The sequence below is a fragment of the Lepus europaeus genome, chromosome 3, assembly GCF_033115175.1.
Source record: "Lepus europaeus isolate LE1 chromosome 3, mLepTim1.pri, whole genome shotgun sequence".
Lineage (NCBI taxonomy): Eukaryota > Metazoa > Chordata > Mammalia > Lagomorpha > Leporidae > Lepus > Lepus europaeus.
The window spans coordinates 43,622,042-43,640,654 of NC_084829.1; the positions used below are offsets into that span (position 1 = coordinate 43,622,042).

At 53.1% G+C, this 18,613-nt stretch overlaps 1 protein-coding gene and 1 non-coding gene across 2 annotated transcripts; one reads left to right on the forward strand and one right to left on the reverse strand.

Annotated features, from left to right (window-relative positions):
- Positions 1-43: 43 nt before the first annotated feature.
- On the reverse strand, positions 44-17,596 carry MRPS18A (mitochondrial ribosomal protein S18A). The gene is made up of 6 exons (XM_062186189.1): positions 17,478-17,596; positions 9,282-9,313; positions 6,184-6,291; positions 3,835-3,958; positions 3,578-3,647; positions 44-443 (listed from the first exon to the last, which is right to left on the reverse strand). The coding sequence occupies exons 1-6, from the start codon at positions 17,587-17,589 to the stop codon at positions 299-301; spliced, it is 591 nt and encodes a 196-aa protein (XP_062042173.1). The 5' UTR covers positions 17,590-17,596; the 3' UTR covers positions 44-298.
- Positions 15,106-15,168, forward strand: LOC133757236 (U7 small nuclear RNA). The gene has a single exon (XR_009865611.1). It is a non-coding gene; the product is annotated as a U7 small nuclear RNA (small nuclear RNA).
- Positions 17,597-18,613: the final 1,017 nt, after the last annotated feature.

An 18,613-nucleotide genomic window follows, 5' to 3' on the forward strand; every position in this document is an offset into this window, starting at 1 on the left:
GAATGCCCGCCCCCATGCCCGGGCAGTGAATACGCACCCAGCGGCCAAGTCCAGCTGCCTGGTTTATGATCTTCCTTCAGGCAAACCTCTTGCCCTCCACACTGAACATAGCCCAGGTCCCGCCCAGCCAGTCTCGTGGAGAACACAGCAGTGGCCGAGGGACCGACTGCTTGCCTGCGGCTTCCAGCTCGGCTCCTAGGCAGGCTAAGGGTACTGGAGTTCGTCCTGCTGTCCCTTGCGCCACTGGCATGGGAGGCGCAGGACAGGGTGGCGGAGGGCTGGCGAGCCGGCCTCGCGCTCAGTGATAGAGCTTCAAAGGCGTTCTCGAGTAGCAGACGTTGTCCCTCAGGAGGGGCGAGCCCACGGGCATGCGCACCTTGTTCCAGCGGTGGCCTCTGTTGTAGATGGGCTTGGCGGAGCGGGGGGACCAGCGGGTCAGGTAGCTGTGGAGCGAGGACAAGGAGGTGGCTGGGCTCGCACGTGGGAGAGAGGGCTCCTGCCTCCACGGCCCAAGCCACGGCTGGCCAAGCAAACCCTTTGACCAGTTTTCCTTTCTCAAAGCACAGGGGATTTTCCTGGGAGTAACTGCTGAGTATCCTGTAAACGGACGGGCTGGGCTGCTCCTGCTGCAAGCCGTGTGGCCAGGGTCAGGCAGCCCAGGGCCACGAGCTCCCTCGATCCTTGTGAATTGTCAGTGTTGGTGTGTGCGTGCCGGGGAGAAGGTGGAGTTAGAAGTCTTGGGGAGAGGAGAGCTGGGGAAATGCCCGGAGGAAGCTGCCACGCCGCCCCTTGACTCGCTCCGCCACCCCGGCCTACAGGGGAAGTGCCGGGGGCTCCTGCGCTGCTGTAGGACCCCTGCTCCTCACCAGCCAAGGCCCAAGGGCCTGTGGAGGCGCCTGTACCCGGGGAGGTTCCTGGAAGGGGGAGCTGATGGCGGCCACCCATAGTACTTTGGCCTCTTTTGGGGATGGCCAGGGCGCTGATAGTTCCCGGAAAAGTGGCTCATGCGGCTGGGATTGGGGTTTACTCTGTCCAGAACGAGACTTGGATCCTGTCCAGAAAGGCCCATCCTTCGTCTTGAAAGCTCAGCCGTGACAAAGGCCAGGAATCTCCCCTGCCTCCCCCGTAGGTTGAGGCTCAACCCAGCTGCCTCCAGAGACCCTCAAATGAGCTTTATAATAAAAAACAAAATCACTACTTTTGACTAAAAATTTTTAAATGAAAGTGAAAAAACCACTGCTGATTTATGCAATGCAACCAAGGCCCTGGCTCCTGCGGCCGGAGGGGAAGCCGCACGAGGGGCAGCCGGTTCTCCAAGCGTGTGCCAGGCAGGGGTGGCGGGCTAGGCTTCCCCGTGGCCACGGCTGGGATGCCAGCTGTGGGGTGGGCCGGCCCGAGGGACTGCGTTTTCTAGGACTGGTGGTGCTGGGACAACAGAGTAAGGCCAGGGAAGGCCACCTGACGGCCCTGGGCCGGCCCTGCCCTCCACCCCAGAGCGGGAGGTGGAGGGGAGGGTGCTCACTGTGATAGACTCTAGAGGACCCCTAGGCTGACCAGGCTGTGCTGAGCTCCTACCCTAATGCTGGGCCTTCCTCCCCGTGCCCCAGAAGGACCTGAGGGAAGATGGGCTTCGGCTAGCCTCGGGTCTGACGCCTGTGCCTCACAGGGCAGCCAGCTGGCAGGGGTGGGCTGGGCGGCCTCCAGTCAGCTCTCTGGGAACACCCTCACTCTAGGCGCAATCAAAGCTCTTTCCCTAACCTCGATCCCTCACACCTCTCCTGCAGGGGTCCGGGGAGGGAAGTGGCAGGAGAACAAAGGGGGGCTCCACGGGCCCTGGCCAGACCTGAGCCGCTGCATGGCAGCTGAGGGACCGCTGGATGCGATCACAAGAGTGCCTTGAAGGGAATCAATTTCCTTCCCAGCCAGCACTTCCCCCTCCCCACCACAGTGGCCTCTGCAACCTAAGAGCCCCCACACATCATCAATCCTGTGTCACGTCAAAGGACACCGGATGTCTGGGGTGAGCCTGGCCTGGCTTCAAAGGCCTGCAGGCAGGATGGAGTGTGTCCTCAGGCCTGCTGCTGTCTCTGACAACCCCAGAGCGGGGTGGGTTCCCCCAAGTGGCCCATAGCAGAGCTGGGAGACAGAAAAGAGGTTAACACGTTCTGCTCCCTCAGGGCTGCTGGCAGATGGCCCAGCTGGCAATGTGGGAGGTACAGGTGGAGTTGGGCACTGGGCCATGGTGCTGACAAGATGTCGACGAAGGCCCAGCTCTGGCCGGCCTGGCCTCCAGAGACAGGGGGGCCAGGTACCAGGAGGCAACTGTGCCCCACGGCACCCTGGGCCCAGCAGCTCACTTTGCTTCTGTCATCTTTGGTCTCCACACTCAGGCATGGAAACCAGCAGTGGTAGCTGGACTGGCTGCCAGAGGGTGGGCCATTGGTACGGAGAACAGGAACAAACTCCCAGGTCAATTTCACAGACCCAGCTCTGCACTCAACAAGGGGAAATTTAAAACCTAAGAGTACGTGAGTAAGGCGGTGTCAGAGATGTGGGAGGGGAGGAGGAGGAGGAGGAGGAACTTGCAATAGGAGAGATGCAGGAGTGTCAGGTAAGAATCTCTGGGGGCTGGCACTGTGAGTGAAGCCACCATCTGCAGCGCCGGCATCCCACATGGACGTCCCAGCTGCTCTGTTTTCAATCCAGCTCCCTGCTAATGTGCCTGGGAAAGCAGTGGAGGACGCCCCAAGTCCTTGGGCCCCTGCACCCACACGGGAGATCTGGAGGAATCTCCTGGCTCCTGGCTCTGGCCTGGCCCAGCCCCAGCCATTGAAGCCATTTGGAGAATGAACCAATGGATGGAAGATCTTTCTCTCTCAAACTTTCACATAAATAAATTAACAACAACAACAAAAAAAATCTGCTCTTACTTTAGAGGGGGCTGCCGTGCTTAGGCTGGAGGACAGACTGATCTAGGGCCCGGGGTCTCCTCCTCTATAAAACCTCAGGACCTCCCAGGCTGCCTTATGCAGCTGTGTATGTTGTTAACTGCACAACTCCAGGGAACATTGTTTGTAATCCTGTCCACCTGGTTAGTACACAGCTAGAGCAGCTATACACAGTGGTTCTACCCCAGAGAACCCTCGCATTTTGAAGACTTCATTCTGCCCTATAATAACCTCAGGGCTGGAGAGAGCTGGGATCCTGAAAGTTTGTAGAAGCACTCGGACATCCCCATAGCAACCCGGTGTGATGTCATAAACACAGGATTACCACATTCTAATGCCCAATCAGCTGCCTTCTTCCCCTCCTTGCCCCAGTGCAGGGCCCTGCAGGGGAGGGAGGAGGAAACAGAGATGCTGAGGCCAGCAAGGGGGGCGGCAGAAGGAGAGGCTGAGCATGGTGGGACTGATGGGGTGGGGGCTTCTCACCCCGGGAGGCGGCAGCACAGCCAGCCAGGGTGCTTTCTAGCTTTCCTGTGCTACGGGCCGAACACTAGCAAACGGCTTCCCCAGTGCAGTCCAGTGGCAGCCAAAGGCCCACAGAACTCTCAGGGCCAGCACCCAGATCTGCTTACCGGTTCAGCTGAGGTTTGCTCTTTGGGACAACGCCTTCAGGAAGCTGAGGCCTGTGATTTGGGAACAGACCTGCGTGGAGGGAAAAGCACGTAAGGGGTGGTCTCTGTAGCTCCCTACACAGCTCGGGGGGGCAAGCCTGAGGGAGCAAGCAGGCCAGCACTGGGCGAGGAATATTGCGAGTTTTTCTTCCAGCTGGGTGGGGGAGCCAGCTCTGCTGCCCGCTGCCCCCTACCCCTCCACCCCGGGGGCCGCCTACCTGCTCGGTGGGCCATCTTCACACACTCCTCCACCTTCCGGTGCTCCTCCTGGCACAGCCCCGTGACCCTGCGGGGCAGCATGCCTCCGTGTGGCCTGATGAATTGGCTGAGCAGCAGAACGTCCTAGTGCAGCCCAGGAGGAGAGGCAGGTCAACTGGGCAGCCAGGGCCCCATGGGCCGCAGGGCAGGCGGTGGGGTGCCAGCTCCCCAAGAGCTCTGTGGCTCTGGAAACCTACCTGAGGCCACCCCCTCCTTGCAGAGCTCTGCTACCTTTACCCCAGCAAAGGTTAACCCCACTCAGCAAAGCTGCCTGTACCCCGTGGCCACCCAGAGCTCCCGCCCCATCATGAGATAATCTTTTGAGGGAACAGGTAGAGAAGCCCTTCAAAAAGTGTTCTTTTATGTACCTTTCTTGGTGACAAAATGTCTCTTGGCCTCGTCTCCCCAGGTGGGGTGGAGGCCATTGCCACACAAGAGGGCAAACCTGTGCCACTTCAGCCCTCAACGTCATGTACATACCACAGGCCAGTGATATGCGTCGCCCCCACCCCGCCACCATCTGCCATTCCTGTTGAGATGTTAGGTGGGTGCGCGTGCCCAGCAGGAAGGGACCGGGCTATGAGGTTGATCCCACAGCTTCTAAGTCCCCATGACAGACGTGATGGATTCTCGGGCTTCCTCTGGACCACTACAAGCCCACCTGGGATGGGGCCAAGGACACAGGAACATACACAGAGCCCAAATCAAGACCTGAGAGTACCTCCCCTCCACTCTTACCTCTCGGAGAGTGGCTGCAGGGGTTAAATAAAATTCACCCCGCACACCCAGGGGCTTGGCATGCCTATCTTAGCAGTCATGTTCCACAAACCAACTTGCGCCCTGGCAGGCGCCTTGCTGTATAACCACAGTTTGTTTTAATCACTGGACAGTTCCTGAGGGACCCAGGCCCCCAATTCCCACCCCTGTACTCCTCAGAATCTGATGAAAAGAACTTGGATTGGATTAATCCAGGGCTGCCAAGCAAGCCGACGGTTCTGTACAGCTCAGGCTAATGGTGCTCTAAGTGGAAAGAAGTAAAAGGAAAACAACTTTAGCCTTTACCTCGGAGGGGATTGGATTTCTTCTGCTGGACGGGCAGAACCAAGTCTATTTCCTGGAAATGGCTGGTGGGAAGCGCCCCCCGCTGGCTGGGCAGGTACGGGGTTCCCAGTACGCCCCACAGACATCCATGCTGTAAGGAGCTCTGCACACAGCCCCTGCCTGCAGGCCTCCCACTACTCCTGGCAGCCACCACCTCCCACCCGAGGGTGGCCTGAAGCCAAGGCTCCCAGCCCAGGAGATTAGCTGGGTCATTCTGCTCGGATCCCATGGGCATGCGGCTGCTCCTGTTCCTGTCATCTGACCAGGACCTCTGCCCTAGTCATCCCACCCCACAAAGGGGCCTAGGGACAACTTGCAGGTCAAACTGGCCTGGAGCTAGAATCACCTGAAACCCAAAAATAGGGTGCTTAATGTCACCGGGGAGAGCACTGAACAACAAGTGTGGATTTCTCCAGGCCCCCCCCAGCTGAAGAGAGCACGCGCAGTGGCTGGCAGGACGTGGGCCATCTGAGTGTGGAATCCAGCTCTGGTGCATCCGAGCTGGGTGAGCTCACGCAAGCTAAGCAGCTCCGTGCTGTCCATCTCCACTGTGAAACCAGGGTGAAAAAGCCCCAATGCAGAGGTCACTGAACGCTACGGGGATGGAAAGCTGTAAGCACTCCGCACAGGGCCTGACCCAGCGCGTGCTCCATCCACTGCCTGCTGTTCACGGTTCTCTTCCTTCCCTGGAAACAACTGCTGTAGAAGAGCGAGCGCAATCAGTATCTCTGTAGCCCAATAAGGAAAGAGACAGTCATGTGTTCCCAGGTCACAGCAAGAACCAAGAGCCTGTTCCATGGCATCCTCATTACAAGAGGAGGAAGGCCAAACCCAGAGCAGGATTCCAGCCCCACGGGAACACATCCCCCGCAGGCTGGGTTACAGGGCCCCGGGGGTCTGAAGCGTAACCAGACCATGAACTCAATTAGTGGCTCTCAACCCTGGCTACACATGAGAATCACGGGAGAGCTTTAAAAAACTGCAAGCCCCACCCCTAGAGACAGACTCCGTGGGTCTCGGGGTGGAGCCTGGGCATCATTATTTTTTAAAGCTCCCCAGGTGATTCTAATGTGCAGTTAAAAATCAAGGGCCACTGGCCAAAATGTCATCTTCGGGCGGCTCCGTGAGGTGCCACTGAAGCTCCTCAAATTAAGGAGGACTCTGCCCTCCAAGCCAGACAGAGCTGACTGCCTCTCTCACAGACTCACCTCATAGGTGTACTTGTGCTTCAAGTTCCAGCGGCAGATAGGGCACTGGCCAGAGGGGTTAGGCGGATTTGGACTCTCCTTGGGAGTCCCTGTGATGCGGCCTTCAATCTAAGAGGCAGAGACAGAGAGTCAGCTGGAGGCACAGGGCAGGGAGGAGCCACCTGTCTTCGAGCAAATGATGGGAGTGCTGGTCAAGGTTTATCTCCAGGGAAACTCGGCAGAGCTATCAGGTCAGTCTACCTGAACGGGGGGGTTAGTTCCACAGCTGTACACTGGGCCTCGGGTGGCCCCAGGCTTGTGTTCTTGTGGCTTGCAGGGGTAGTGGAAGGAACCATCTGAACTTACTGCTGGTGGCAAGGGGGAGGAGTTTACTAATCAATTGAATGCTACCTTTCCTTCATCAGAAAAGCCAAAAACACCAGATCATTATGCTCCCTGCAAGGCAGCCCCCACCCCACCCACAACTCCGGGAAAAATTCACACACACACACAAGGTGAAAGGTGTCGTAAGCAGACATTTAGCCGAGCGGCTAAGATGCCCATGTCCCAAGACACAGTGCCCAGGGCCGACTCCCGGCTTTAGCTCCTGACTCCAGCTCCCTACTAAGGCAAACTCTGGGAGGCAATGGTGATGGCCCATGTAACAGCTCCTGCCACCCACGTGGGAGATCTGGGTGGAGTTCCCGGCTCCTGGCCTTGGCCCCAGCCCAGCCCTGGATACTGTGGGCATTTGGGAAGTAAACCAGAGGACAGGAGCTCTCCATTTGACTTGTCTTTCAAATACATTTAAATAAACATTTAAGAAGTTTCAAATAGTGCCAGCTCCCCCACCATCCTACATGTCCACTTTTCTAGTTTTCTCTTACAGATCTTTCAAAATTTTTTTTTTTTTTTTTTTAAGATTTACTTGTTTGAAAGGCAGAGCGGCAGAGGGAGAGGGAGAGGGAGAGGGAAACAGGGAGAGAGGTCTTCCATCCACTGGTTCAATCCCCAAATGGCTGTAACGGCCGGAGCTGGGCTGACCTCTAGCAAGGAGCCAGGAGCTTCTTCTGGGTCTCCTACATGGGTGCAGGGGCCCAAGCACTTGGGCCATCTTCTATTGCATTCCCAGGCCATAGCAGAGAGCACGATCAGAAATGAAGCAGTCAGGTCTTGAACTGGCGCCCATATGGGATGCTGCACTGCAGGCGGCGGCTTTACCGCTTATGCCACAGTGCCAACCCCTTACAGATCTACATGTATGCCAGTGAGACTCAGCCAGAGCTAACAGTGCTCCCCCAGGGACTCTTGGCAGTATCTGATAATGTTTTTGAAGGTCAAGGCTGGGGGTGGAGGGTGCTGCTGGCATTTGGTGGGGATGCTGACCATCCTACACTGCACAGGACAGTCCCCCCAACAGGGAATTATGCACCTGAAACCCTTCAGTGCCAAGGCTGAGGAACCCAGGGCTGCGGCTGTATGAGCAGATCCCTGTGTGCACTACTGCTTCTTCTGTCTTTTTTATTTTTAAACACAGATGGGAGGAAATGTTCTCCTCGCTTTTAGCATTTTAGATGCCATCTTCCAAATCCTGTTGAGGCCACGTGTGGAATGACCTTCCCATTGCTGTTGTATCCTGTGACACGGCCTTGGGATTACCAAGTGCAATAAACCCGATCACCTGGGTGTCGGCTCCAATTGCAAAAGGGGTTTGGAACGCCTGTGGACCGAGGCTGTGGATCACGGGAGGCTGTGACAGGTCTGAGAAGCTTTGGGAGGGAACAGCACTGTCGTCTTGTGGGGGAGAACTGGCAAAGGGAAAGGGCCCCAAGTATTACGTGGCCACGCAGGGCACGGCTGCTCTTTCTGCCCGGCAGGCACAGCTATGCTGGGGTTGGAGTCGGAGGAGTTGTCTGTGGAAGGTCTTCGGGGTTACAGGGAGCCTGGGGGAGAATGTGGTGTGTACTGACCCCCACTATATGCCTGGCTCTGTGCGAACAATGCACAGACACCATTTTCACCCCCCTTCCCCCGCCTCCGGTAAGACAGGCGTCTGACCTAATTTGACAGAGGAGAGAGTGATTCAAAAGGTCAGCCATGGCTGTGTCTCTCTAGGCACAGAGGGTCTCCCTTTGCCCCCCACGGGTTCTCAGAGGGTCACACCGTCTCCATGTTCATCCCACAACAGCAGATCCATGCCCCGTTTGACAAGCCTGATATATCACTCCTCTCCAGAGTGGAGTTTATAGAGATGAGCGATTGTTCTGGCTTTGAATTAGAGATTGAAAAAAGGTATCTTAAGGTGATGGGGATCCCTTAAAATGACAAGCGGTCTGGGGCTAAGCAGCGGAGGCTGAGGGAATGTTCTGGGGGAAGACTCGACGGACTCATCCTGGGGTGAGACTGCTGTGAGGAGGACTGCGCGTGGCTGGTTACCAGGAGGGTTAAGTCCTCGGTGGACATGGAAGTTACGAAGGCTTCTGGGAGCTCTGTGGAGTGGCTGAGGATTTCTTAGAGGCGTGGAAGGCCATGTGAAAACAGCACTGTCTTTAAGGATTATAGGATAATCTAGGCCCCGTGACTCTCCAAGGAAGGGAGGTCAAGGGGGCGAGGGTGCGCGAATCGTTCCAGCTTTCTTACGGACAGACAAGCCAGGGCGCCAGTTAGTGAGGCCAGGCCCCAGAGAATGTCACCTTTTAAATGCATCACTTAAGGAGCAGCTTAGTCAGTCCAGGCAGAAAAGATAGGAACTGAGGCTCAGGTTCCTGGCCCTGGGTCAGCTTGACTCTGGTTCTCCAGGCCTGCTACACTGCCTTAGTTTCCCCTTTGGGAACTGATTGATCACCTGCCAAAGAACCTATCTACAAAGGCCTCTGAGACTTTATCATACAAAAGGTCACTTTAATCAAATAACAGATACCTCAGCCCGGGCACAGTGACTGTTCCTTATTAACCACACTACAGTACACAGTTTGGGAAAGAGTAGTGATTTACAGTCACTGAGGGAGATGACCCCAGAGCCAGGAGTCCAGTTTGGGCTTCCCTCCCGCCCTCAGAGGGACAGCCACGCAGTTCCAAGCACTAAAAAGGTTCTAAGTGGCCAACTCGATGATACTCACTATAGTTGTCTTCCCTTCCTGGATCTCCACCACTGCAGAGATAAAGGGGAAAAATTAGGTCAGCCATTTAATAAGAACACGAAGTTTCAAATAACAGCTCAAATTCTACACACGAGAAAAAAAGAAGTCTTCAGTCTGCACTCTCTCACGGTCCCCATCTGGGACAGACAGTGGGCAGGGCTCACCTCTGTGTGCCAAGGCCTACGCCCTTGAGGCTGGATGGAGGCAAGCCCAAGATTCCTGGGTAGTATCATTTCTCTGGGATTAGGGATCTCCACACCATCTCTGACATTTTTTCTTTCTTCTTCTTTTTTTTTTTAATATTTATTTTTTATAGAGAGACAGAGAGACAGAGACAGAGGTTTTCTGTATGCTGGTTCACTCCCCAAATGGCTGCAATGGCCGGAACTGAGCTGATCAGGAGCCAGGAGCCAGAGCTGCTTCTGGGTCTCTCACGTGGGTACAAGGGCCCAAGGACTTGGGGCCATCCTCTACTGCTTTCCTAGACCACAGCAGAGAGCTGGATCGGAAGTGGAGCAGTCGGGACTTGAACCAGCGCCCATATGGGATGCCGACACTGCAGGTGGCAGCTTTACCTGCTATGTCACAGTGTCAGCCTCACCATCTCTGCCTTTCAAAAAATATCTATTTTTTTAATTTCATAGTCAAAGAGACAGAAAGGAAGAGAGGGACTCCATTAGCTGGTTCACTCCCCAAATGCACACAACAGCTGGCGCTGGGTCAAGCCGAAGCCAGGGCTCCAGAATTCAATCTGGATCTCTACATGGGTGGCAGAGAACTAAATACTTGATCCATCACCTGCTGCCCCTCAGATCACACATTAGCTCCTCGGAAGTGGAGGCTTGGATTCAAGCCCAGGGACTTGGACATGGGAGTCACAAGTGGCACCTTAACTGAGGGGCGCCATTCACCGCTCCCCCAGCCCCCATTTCTGCCCCTCCAAGCTGAGATTCCTCTTGTTCTATCCAGAGGAGCTGGCAAGATCCTGCCTCACCACAGCTAGCAATAATTACCCAAGAGCTGGTGTTGCAAAGGCATCTAAAAGACCTTCCAAAGTACCCACTGTGTGTATCCCCTCACAAAGAGAATCAGGTAAAAATGGTTTGTGACTCTGAAGAGGTTGCCATCTAAGGCAGGGCACGGAGCTAACACTGTTCCAGCGGCTCCATGGTAATGAAACAGGTTCACCTCTAAGGACGTCTGAGGGCCTCACGTTAAATGTGCATGAAGCAGTGGTGCGAGTTAAATCTGCTGCTCCTCCTGCAAGGATCTCGGTATCTACACCGCAGGTGGGTGCCGGAAGAGGTGGGAATCAGGAACCTGCATGCAGCTGGATCCAGGCTAACTGCAAAGGGAGCACCGCCACTCCAAACAGAGGGGCTGCTCCACTCTGCCTGTGTAGGCCTCCGGCAGTCAGAAGGGAGCCTGGGTGCGATCCACACCTGCCAGGGCATCCACACTCCCCAGCCTCCTTAACAGGCAGGCAGGACGACAACTCGACAACTCCGAATAATCAAAGGAAGAGACAAGTGAAGAGCCCACATTTGGCTCATAAAATTAACTACAAAGCTCTTGGAGATTCTCCCTTGTTCTCTGTTTCTTCAGAAAGAGAGAAGCCGCAGCTGTTAGCACAGGCTCTGGGACATGGCAAATGCTCACAAAGCGATAGCTAACATTTTTAAGGAGCAAAATATGTGTCACCGTCCTCTTGTGGCTGCTAATTACTGTAAAGGAAAATGTGGGCCTACAGAGCGAGGTGGCAAACTGCTCTCAAAATACTAAAGCCACATTCTAACAGCTGCATGGGTACCACAATTTACTTCTATTCCACTCTGGCCCAGGCAAGAAGTAGTACAGATCAGAAAGAGCCTAAGATTCTCTTTTTATTTGTTTGTTTTAAAGACTTATTTATTTGAAAGGCACAGTTATAGAGAGAGGGAGAGACAGAGAAGGAGAGACTGATATCTTCCATCTGCTGGTTCAACTCCCAAATGGCTGCAGAGGCTGGGGCTGGGCCAGGCCAAAGCCAAGAGCTAGGAGATTCATCTGGGTCTCCCACGTGGGTTTAAGGGCCCAAGCAGTTGGGTCATCATCTGCTGCTTTCCCAGGTGTATTAGCAGGGAGCTGGATCGGACGTGGAGCAGCCAGGACTTGAACCAGTGCCCATATGGAATGTCGGCATCACAAGCAGCTTTACTCACTATGCCACAACGCCAGCCCCAAGCTTAAGATTCTTAACTTTCAAAGCCCAGTGTAGGGCAGGCATCACGGTGTGGCAGGTAAAGCTGCTGCCTGCAATGCTGGTATCCCATATGGGCACCGGTCTGAGTCCTGGCTATTCCACTTTCAATCCAGCTCCCTGCTAACATGCCAGGGAAGACAGGCCCAAGTGCTTAGGCCCCTGTATCCATGTGGGAGACCTGTATGAAGCACCTGACTCCTGGCTTTGGCCTGGCCCAACCCTGGCCATTGTAGCCATTTGGGAGTTGAACCAGCAGGTGGAAGATCTCAATCTCTCTGTAATTCTTTCAAATAAATAAATAAATATATCTTACCACCCCCCCCACCAAAAAAAAAAAAAAAGAAAGAAAAAAAAATCCAGTGAGAGCTATGACCCCCCCCACCCCCCCGCCCAGGGAAAGTCTGTAAGCATGGACATAGTAAGACACAGATTTCAAGGGGCTCACAGTCCCCCGAGGCTCTCTACCTATGGAACAGTAATAGTGGTTCTCTCAGTGTTGGCAGCTGGTGCTTTTAGTTTCTTCCGTAAGTTTCTAAAATCAACATGTATTGTTTTTCAAATAAACAATAAAAAGAGAAGGGCATGTTAGAAAGCAATTCTAACCCAACAAGAGGCCCGCAGCAGCATCTGGGCTCACTGAGCTCTGTGACTGACACCTAATTGGACACAGGCTGCCTGGAATTGTTCCCCATTTGTTTTCTGAGCAGGTCATTCATAAAGACTCATTACCGCAAAAGAGCCGACCGGAGAGCTGCTCTGTGTCCAACTGCAGACATACAAAGGAGTGACAATGGCCAGAGGACACTGCAGTCACTAATGAATTCAAAGTCCAAGTAGGCCTCTTGGAGTAAAAGCAAATGCGTCACTCCACACACGGTTCTACTCGTACCGAACAGAGACCAACCAAGAACGGGATGTGGGTGAGACTCCCCCTGGCCCGCAGTCTGAACGCCAGCACAGCTGCCGACGGAAGGTCACTGCCGTGGGTCTATCTGCAGAAAATCTGCAAAACCCACGTCAAGCGAGGGCCCTGGGGCAACCAAACCTGAGCAATGGTGGTGGTGGGGTGGTGGCTGGGTTCCCTGAGACTCCCCGTGCAAACAAAGAAGACACAGGTTCTGGTGCCCCTGGAACCAACACGAGAACAATGCCCCGAAACACCAAGGGGATAAACATGTGGTTCCCTACAGTGGAGGCACTCGGGCCCTGACCATGAGGTAAACAAGCCTAACAAAACACACATCACTCCCGGCAAAGAACCAAACCCTGAAGTCATCCCACTGGTCCCTGGAAAAGAGATCAAAGCCCATGGCAAGCCCTACTATTCACAAGCTCTTCCCACAGCAACTCTGAGCCAGTGAATCATCTTACTAGAAGCCAGTGGATCAAACAATAGGCAGATGCTTATCTAACACAGACAATTTGTCAAACCAGAAGGGATGACCTGGGAACTCACAGGAGCCAAGATTGATCAGGGTGGAGTTTTAGCAGGGGCAGAAGGCTCGGCTGGAGCCTAGAGAGGTCCTCAGCAGATCTTAAGCCTCTGGAAAGAGGAGATAGGAATCAAAAACAGTATTGATTTTCAGTGTGCATAGAAAAACATGTCAAAACCAAACAAAACCTGAGATCCATGTTGTCCCTGGCCGCCTCTCCACTGAGGAGAAGTGGGGGTGGCAAAGCAAAGTGGGGCTGAGAGATTTAGGCACTAACAGAAAACTTGTTCAGAAAAAGATGAAATCTCCCTGATGTTCTGAGATGTGGTGGTATCAACAAAATTAAAGACAGAAACGAAGCATTTCCTATACAGGAACCAAGTGCCAAAATCTTTCAAGACAAGCACTTCTACACAACAAGCAATCTTACCCCGAAAGGGGAAAGGCATTTTCTGAGTACCCAAGGAGCACACAGCCCTGCTCCACCTCCTGTGGAGACTTACAATAGAACAGCAGCACAGTCTTTGTCCAAGAGGAGGAGAGGGAACCAACCTAAGTATGGGAACTTCACTGTAATAAAGTCCATGCCTCGTAAAAAGGTCCTCAGAGTACTTCAGCCACTACTCGCCCAGGATGGAGTCCAAGACAGCTGACTGGAGCAAACGGCATTGTGGTGAAACTGCACCGAATGTAAAAACCCTTGATGGCCACACAAAGACGTGGGGAGCTGCAGCCATTTAAGGCCCAACTGCCAATGAATGACGAGTGCAGGGCACTGAAGCAGGAAATGGCCAAAGAAATCAAGGTCCCTACTGGAAAGGACCTGTGGATACCAAGCCCCAAGCCGATGGCTAGAAGGGCCAGGGAGTGGAGTGCCGTGTCTGTGCTGTGTGCCCTCATGCCTAGCCACCAACAGCTTTTCTCAAACACCTTCCTGCTCCAAGAACCGCTTCCTTCAGTTCAACTTTATATTAATGTTTTCTGGTTCCCTGACTGCCTCTCCTTCCTCTTCTCTTGGGCCCCTGAACCAGCGTCCCTCTATGGGCCAGCACTGTGGCACAGCACATTAAGCTGCTTGTACTGGAGGATGGTTCGAGTCCCTAATGCTCCTCTTCCAATCTAGCTTCCTGCTAATGCACCTGAGGGGCAGCAGGTGCTGGCCCAAGTACCTGGGTTCCTACCAACCATGTGGGAGACCTGGATGGAATTCCAGGCTCCTGGCTTTGGCCTGGTCCAGCCCCAGCCATTGCAGGCATTTGAGGAAGATCTCCCCCTCTCACTTCCTGTCTCTCCCTTTATTTCATCACTCTGCCTTTCAAATAAATAAATCATTTTTATTAAAACAAGCATTTCATTACAGGACTTCCTGCACTGCCAGGGATATATGTGTCTGAAACGCTAGGTCCTCCAGAAAGCCCCAGCTAACTGAAGGAGGCAAAGCAAATTCTCTTTGGCTTTTACTTGTTTCAGTGGACTCTGCTATGAAAGTTTGAGATCATATGTTAAGTCATATGATCATGTGTTTATTCTTCCTTCATAAGGGCTCTGAGAGTGATAAGGCAGGAGTGAGTTCTAACACAAGCTTTCCATGGCCTGGCAGTGCCAACTAGAAAGGCACTATATGGGCTTTGGCTCTCAGGAGAGGAGGGCCCCACAGGGAGGCCCGGCCATGAAGGAGAAGGAAGAGTGCTGGCTGCATGACGCAGGGCAGGGTGCTGAATCCCATCTGCAAAGATGAGGACAGCTGGCACCCACCTTGATGGAGTTAGGATGAAAGGCTGAAGAAACGTGTGTGGAACACCCAGCATGTGACTTGCACGCGGGCACTCAGTAAATCACAATTTCCATTTCTGTCCCCTCCGTCTTGCTTCTCCCACTGTCTTTTCTGGCTTGTGTCAAACTTTAGAGCAGACTGTCTTGACTGCAGCAGGACTGACGTTTTAGCCAGATGGTTCTGTGCTGTAGGGCGCTCTCCTGTGCACTGTCAGAGGCCTGGCAGCATCGCTGGCACCTACCCACCAGATGCTAGTTATGACAACCAAACAGCGTCTCTGGACATTGCCACAGGTTTCCTTGGGGTGACGAAAGCGCTAGTGGAGAACCACTGCTTTAGACCAGAAGGCCTGGACAGTGCCACAGGGCTTTTCCAATGTGTCTAGCAGGTTTTCCAGTTTGCACTGCAAAGGCCCCCACTAAAGAAAAAGCAGACTGAAAGTCTTCACAGAGAGTACTGGTGTGCTCAGTCCTCATAAACTCTCACTAAAATTATTTTTGAAAATTAGGTTGCTTGAACGAAAGATGGCTCAAGTGGTTGGGCCCCTGCCACCACATGGACTGGTGTGGTGACCAGTAGGTGAAAGCATTCACACACTCTCTGTCCCTCTTTCTCTCTTTGCGACTTTACTTTTCAAATAATATCAATTTTCATGGGAAAAAAAAAAAGGCAAAAAAAGTAGAATGCTTGAGTATTTTCAGTAAGAGAACTGGATTCAGCCCCACAACTTTCAATTCTATGTGTATATTTGGGTGTCAAATACACTGACTGGGATCAACTAAGATAAGCTGTAAGTACAATACTTCATGCCTTACGGAGAATGGATAGACTATAATAGGAAAGGTTTTTTTCCACTTTAGGCTTTAAAGATGTGATTCTCAAGAATACAGAATAAGGCAGTGCCTTCACGTATCACACTGATCTAATACTTAGCTTCTAGGTCTGACAGTGAGTAAGACAAAAGAGCTGCCAACCTAAATATTCACGGAGAAGAGGACTTCAGAAACTCAGCTGATGATAAAGTCCATCATTTCACAAACTTGCCAACTTAAAAAATATTATTTAAATCTATCCTCAAATATTCCTGTCAAACAACCATTCCTTGTCTTTCTTCCAGGAGCATGGCAACCATTCCTTGTCTTTCTTCTAGGAACATGGCAAAGAACCATTTCAACTTTGAATTTCATAAAGGATATGACAATTGCAGCTATTACAGTTTAAGACTTAGTAGGTTCCCTCAAGGATCTCATGGACACCCGCTTACCAAGCAGCATGGGAACAGGTGTCTTTCTTTACTAATAGATTAGTCTACCTAACACGAACCAGACAGTATCTGGACTTTTCTTTCCTAGCAAATATTTCTTCTTCCTTTCATAGCTAAATTCTTCAAGCATATCTGCTATTTGCATTTTTCATCAACAATCATTTTCAAAAATTAATCTACTTATTTTATTCGAAAGGCAGAGAAACAGGGAGCAAAAGAGAGAGCTCTCATCTCTGGTTCATTCCCTAAATGCCTGCAACAACCAGGGCTGGGACAGGCTGACGCCAGAAGCTGGGAGCTCAATTTTGGTCTCCCATGGGGGGGGGGGGGCAGGGACCCAAGTACTTGAGGCATCACCTGCTGCCTGCCAGGGTGTGCACTAGCAGGAAGCTGGGATCAGCAGCGGATCTGGGACTGGAACCCAGGCACTAAGCCACATCTCATCCAGCAATGTTAACCGTCAGGCCAAACTCCACCGCAACTCACTCTTTGATTTCAACAGACTGGATTCCTTGTTGAAAGGGAAAAGGACAGCTCTCTTCTGAGACAAATGCCACAGTCCATTCATTGAGCTATTCCTTTGGGGCCTTTCTGCTCCCGCTGACAATGATCGCTCTCCTCTACTGGCTACTTACCTCTGCAGGCCATATTACGCCAGAACTTTCGAAAAGACGTACTACTCACCCTCTCCCGCTTCCAGCAGGACCCAAAGGCAAGCTATGTACTGAAAGGTCTTTCCACACTCCACCAGATTCTATCCTTTGCTAAGCCCGATCCAGACACATCCTCTTTATGAAAATTTACAACCGCGCTTGCCGTTTCCGGTAACGGAATCTCCCAGCTAAGCTGCGATTGCTGGACTGTACACATTTCATCTCTTTATAGAGCTGACGCTTCTCAGGAAAGGGCTGTTTTCTCTTTCTCCAGAACCCCACTCCCAGCTTAAGCAAGATGGTCGAATCAGGCTACTTTTCCAGATCTAAGGTGAACGGAACGCGGCACCACCACCCAGCATTTGCCTCTGTCTCGGCTGTCCGCCTCTCACGGAAACCAGCGGCCTGGGCAGAAAAACCTGCCAGCAGCACGTTTTCAAGACAAACTGGAAAGGGAGGTTCCCCTCTTAAGGCTCAGGAGTTCTTAAATGGAGCCCGAGGCGGTTCGGAGTGTCCAGGAAGGAGAATTAATATGCAAAGCCCTAGAGAACACTTTTCTGAACCTTGGGATGGGCTTCTCTCCGTCTCCTCCTCTGCCTCGCGAGGACACTTTAACAGGCGGCAGGAGCTCGAGATAACAGCACCGAGGTCCGGAAGGTTTTTTTTTTAAGCATCCCCAAGGGTCAGTGCCTCCGAAGTTTCAGAACCCGGCGAAGCAAAGGGGAAGGAGGGGCGCACCGGGGCTGAAAGTATTCTCTATACCGCTTTTTCTCCTCAATTTCAGGAGGCCTCTGGGACCTTGGACTCACCTTCTCTGAACCCGCGAGCTGGAAGTCGAGACCAGCTGGTCGCGGGAGCACCCGCCAGGAGTCCTCTAAGTAGCCGCCCGCAGCCGGACAGCAGCCCGCTGAAGGCCGCCATCTTGAAAATCAACCCTGACCTCTGGTGCACTTCCGCTTCCGGAACGGCGCCGCGCGCAGCCGCAGTGGTGCGGCGGGAGCGGCGGGGCGCGGGGTTCGCGCAGGTTAAAGTTGTGCGTTGATTCTTTCGTCTGTGCTGTTTGGGTCGGGAGGCTGCTGTGTCCAGCCTGCATTTTGTTCTGTGGTCCTGGGCAAGGGTTTCTTAGCTCCTAGTTGCCGGTTTCCGCAGTCGCCGAGGTTGCTTTCGTTCCCAGGAAGGCTTTCTTAGCAAAATCCCAGGCAGCATTCTTATTTAAAGCTTTCTTTTTTTCTGCAAATCAGCTGCGGATTTTCAGCTTTTGTGACTGGGCTAGGCCTCTATGGGAGATGTTGAAATGAAGAACTCTGGCTGTGTGTCTCTGGCAGACGTAGGGTAGAATGAACACGTCCTTCCTAACCCCCATACACTTATTTTTGTTTGTTTTAAACTTATTTCAGAGGCAGAGTGAGAGACCACCTGTGCCCAGAACAGTTGGGGATGGAGCAGGCTGAATCTGGGAGCCAGGAATTTTTTTTTAAGATTATTTATTTATTTGAAAGGCAGAGTTACAGAGAAGGCAGAGGCAGAGAGAGAGAGAGAGGTCTTCCATCCACTGGTCCACTCCCCACATGGCTGCAATGGCCAGAGCTGTGCCGATCTGAAGCCAGGAGATTCTTTCAGGTCTCCCGTGGGAGTTCAGGGGCCCAAGGACTTGGGCCATCTTCTACTGCCTTCCCAGGCCACAGCAGAGAGCTGGATTGGAAGAGGAGCATCCAGGACTCGAACTGGCGCTCATATGGGATGCCGGCACTGCAGGCAGTGGCTTTATCCGCTACGCCACAGCGCCAGCCCCTTCAATCCAGTTCTTCCATGTGGGCTGCAAGAACCCAATTACTTGACCCATCAGGGCTGCCTCCCAGGCTCTGGATTAGCAGAAGGCTGGACTCAGGAGCCTCACCTGGGCACCAAACCCAGGCACTGTGGTATGAGATGCAGGTGCTCTGTG

Excerpts from the sequence above, each read along its gene's own strand:
- MRPS18A (XM_062186189.1), bottom strand. The coding sequence starts at position 17,589 with ATGGCGGCCTTCAGCGGGCTGCTGTCCGGCTGCGGGCGGCTACTTAGA. Across the intron at positions 9,314-17,477 it reads AGCTCGCGGGTTCAGAGAAG|TGGTGGAGATCCAGGAAGGG; the intron begins GTGAGTCCAAGG and ends TTATCTCTGCAG. Across the intron at positions 444-3,577 it reads AGCAAACCTCAGCTGAACCG|CTACCTGACCCGCTGGTCCC; the intron begins GTAAGCAGATCT and ends CTCGCTCCACAG.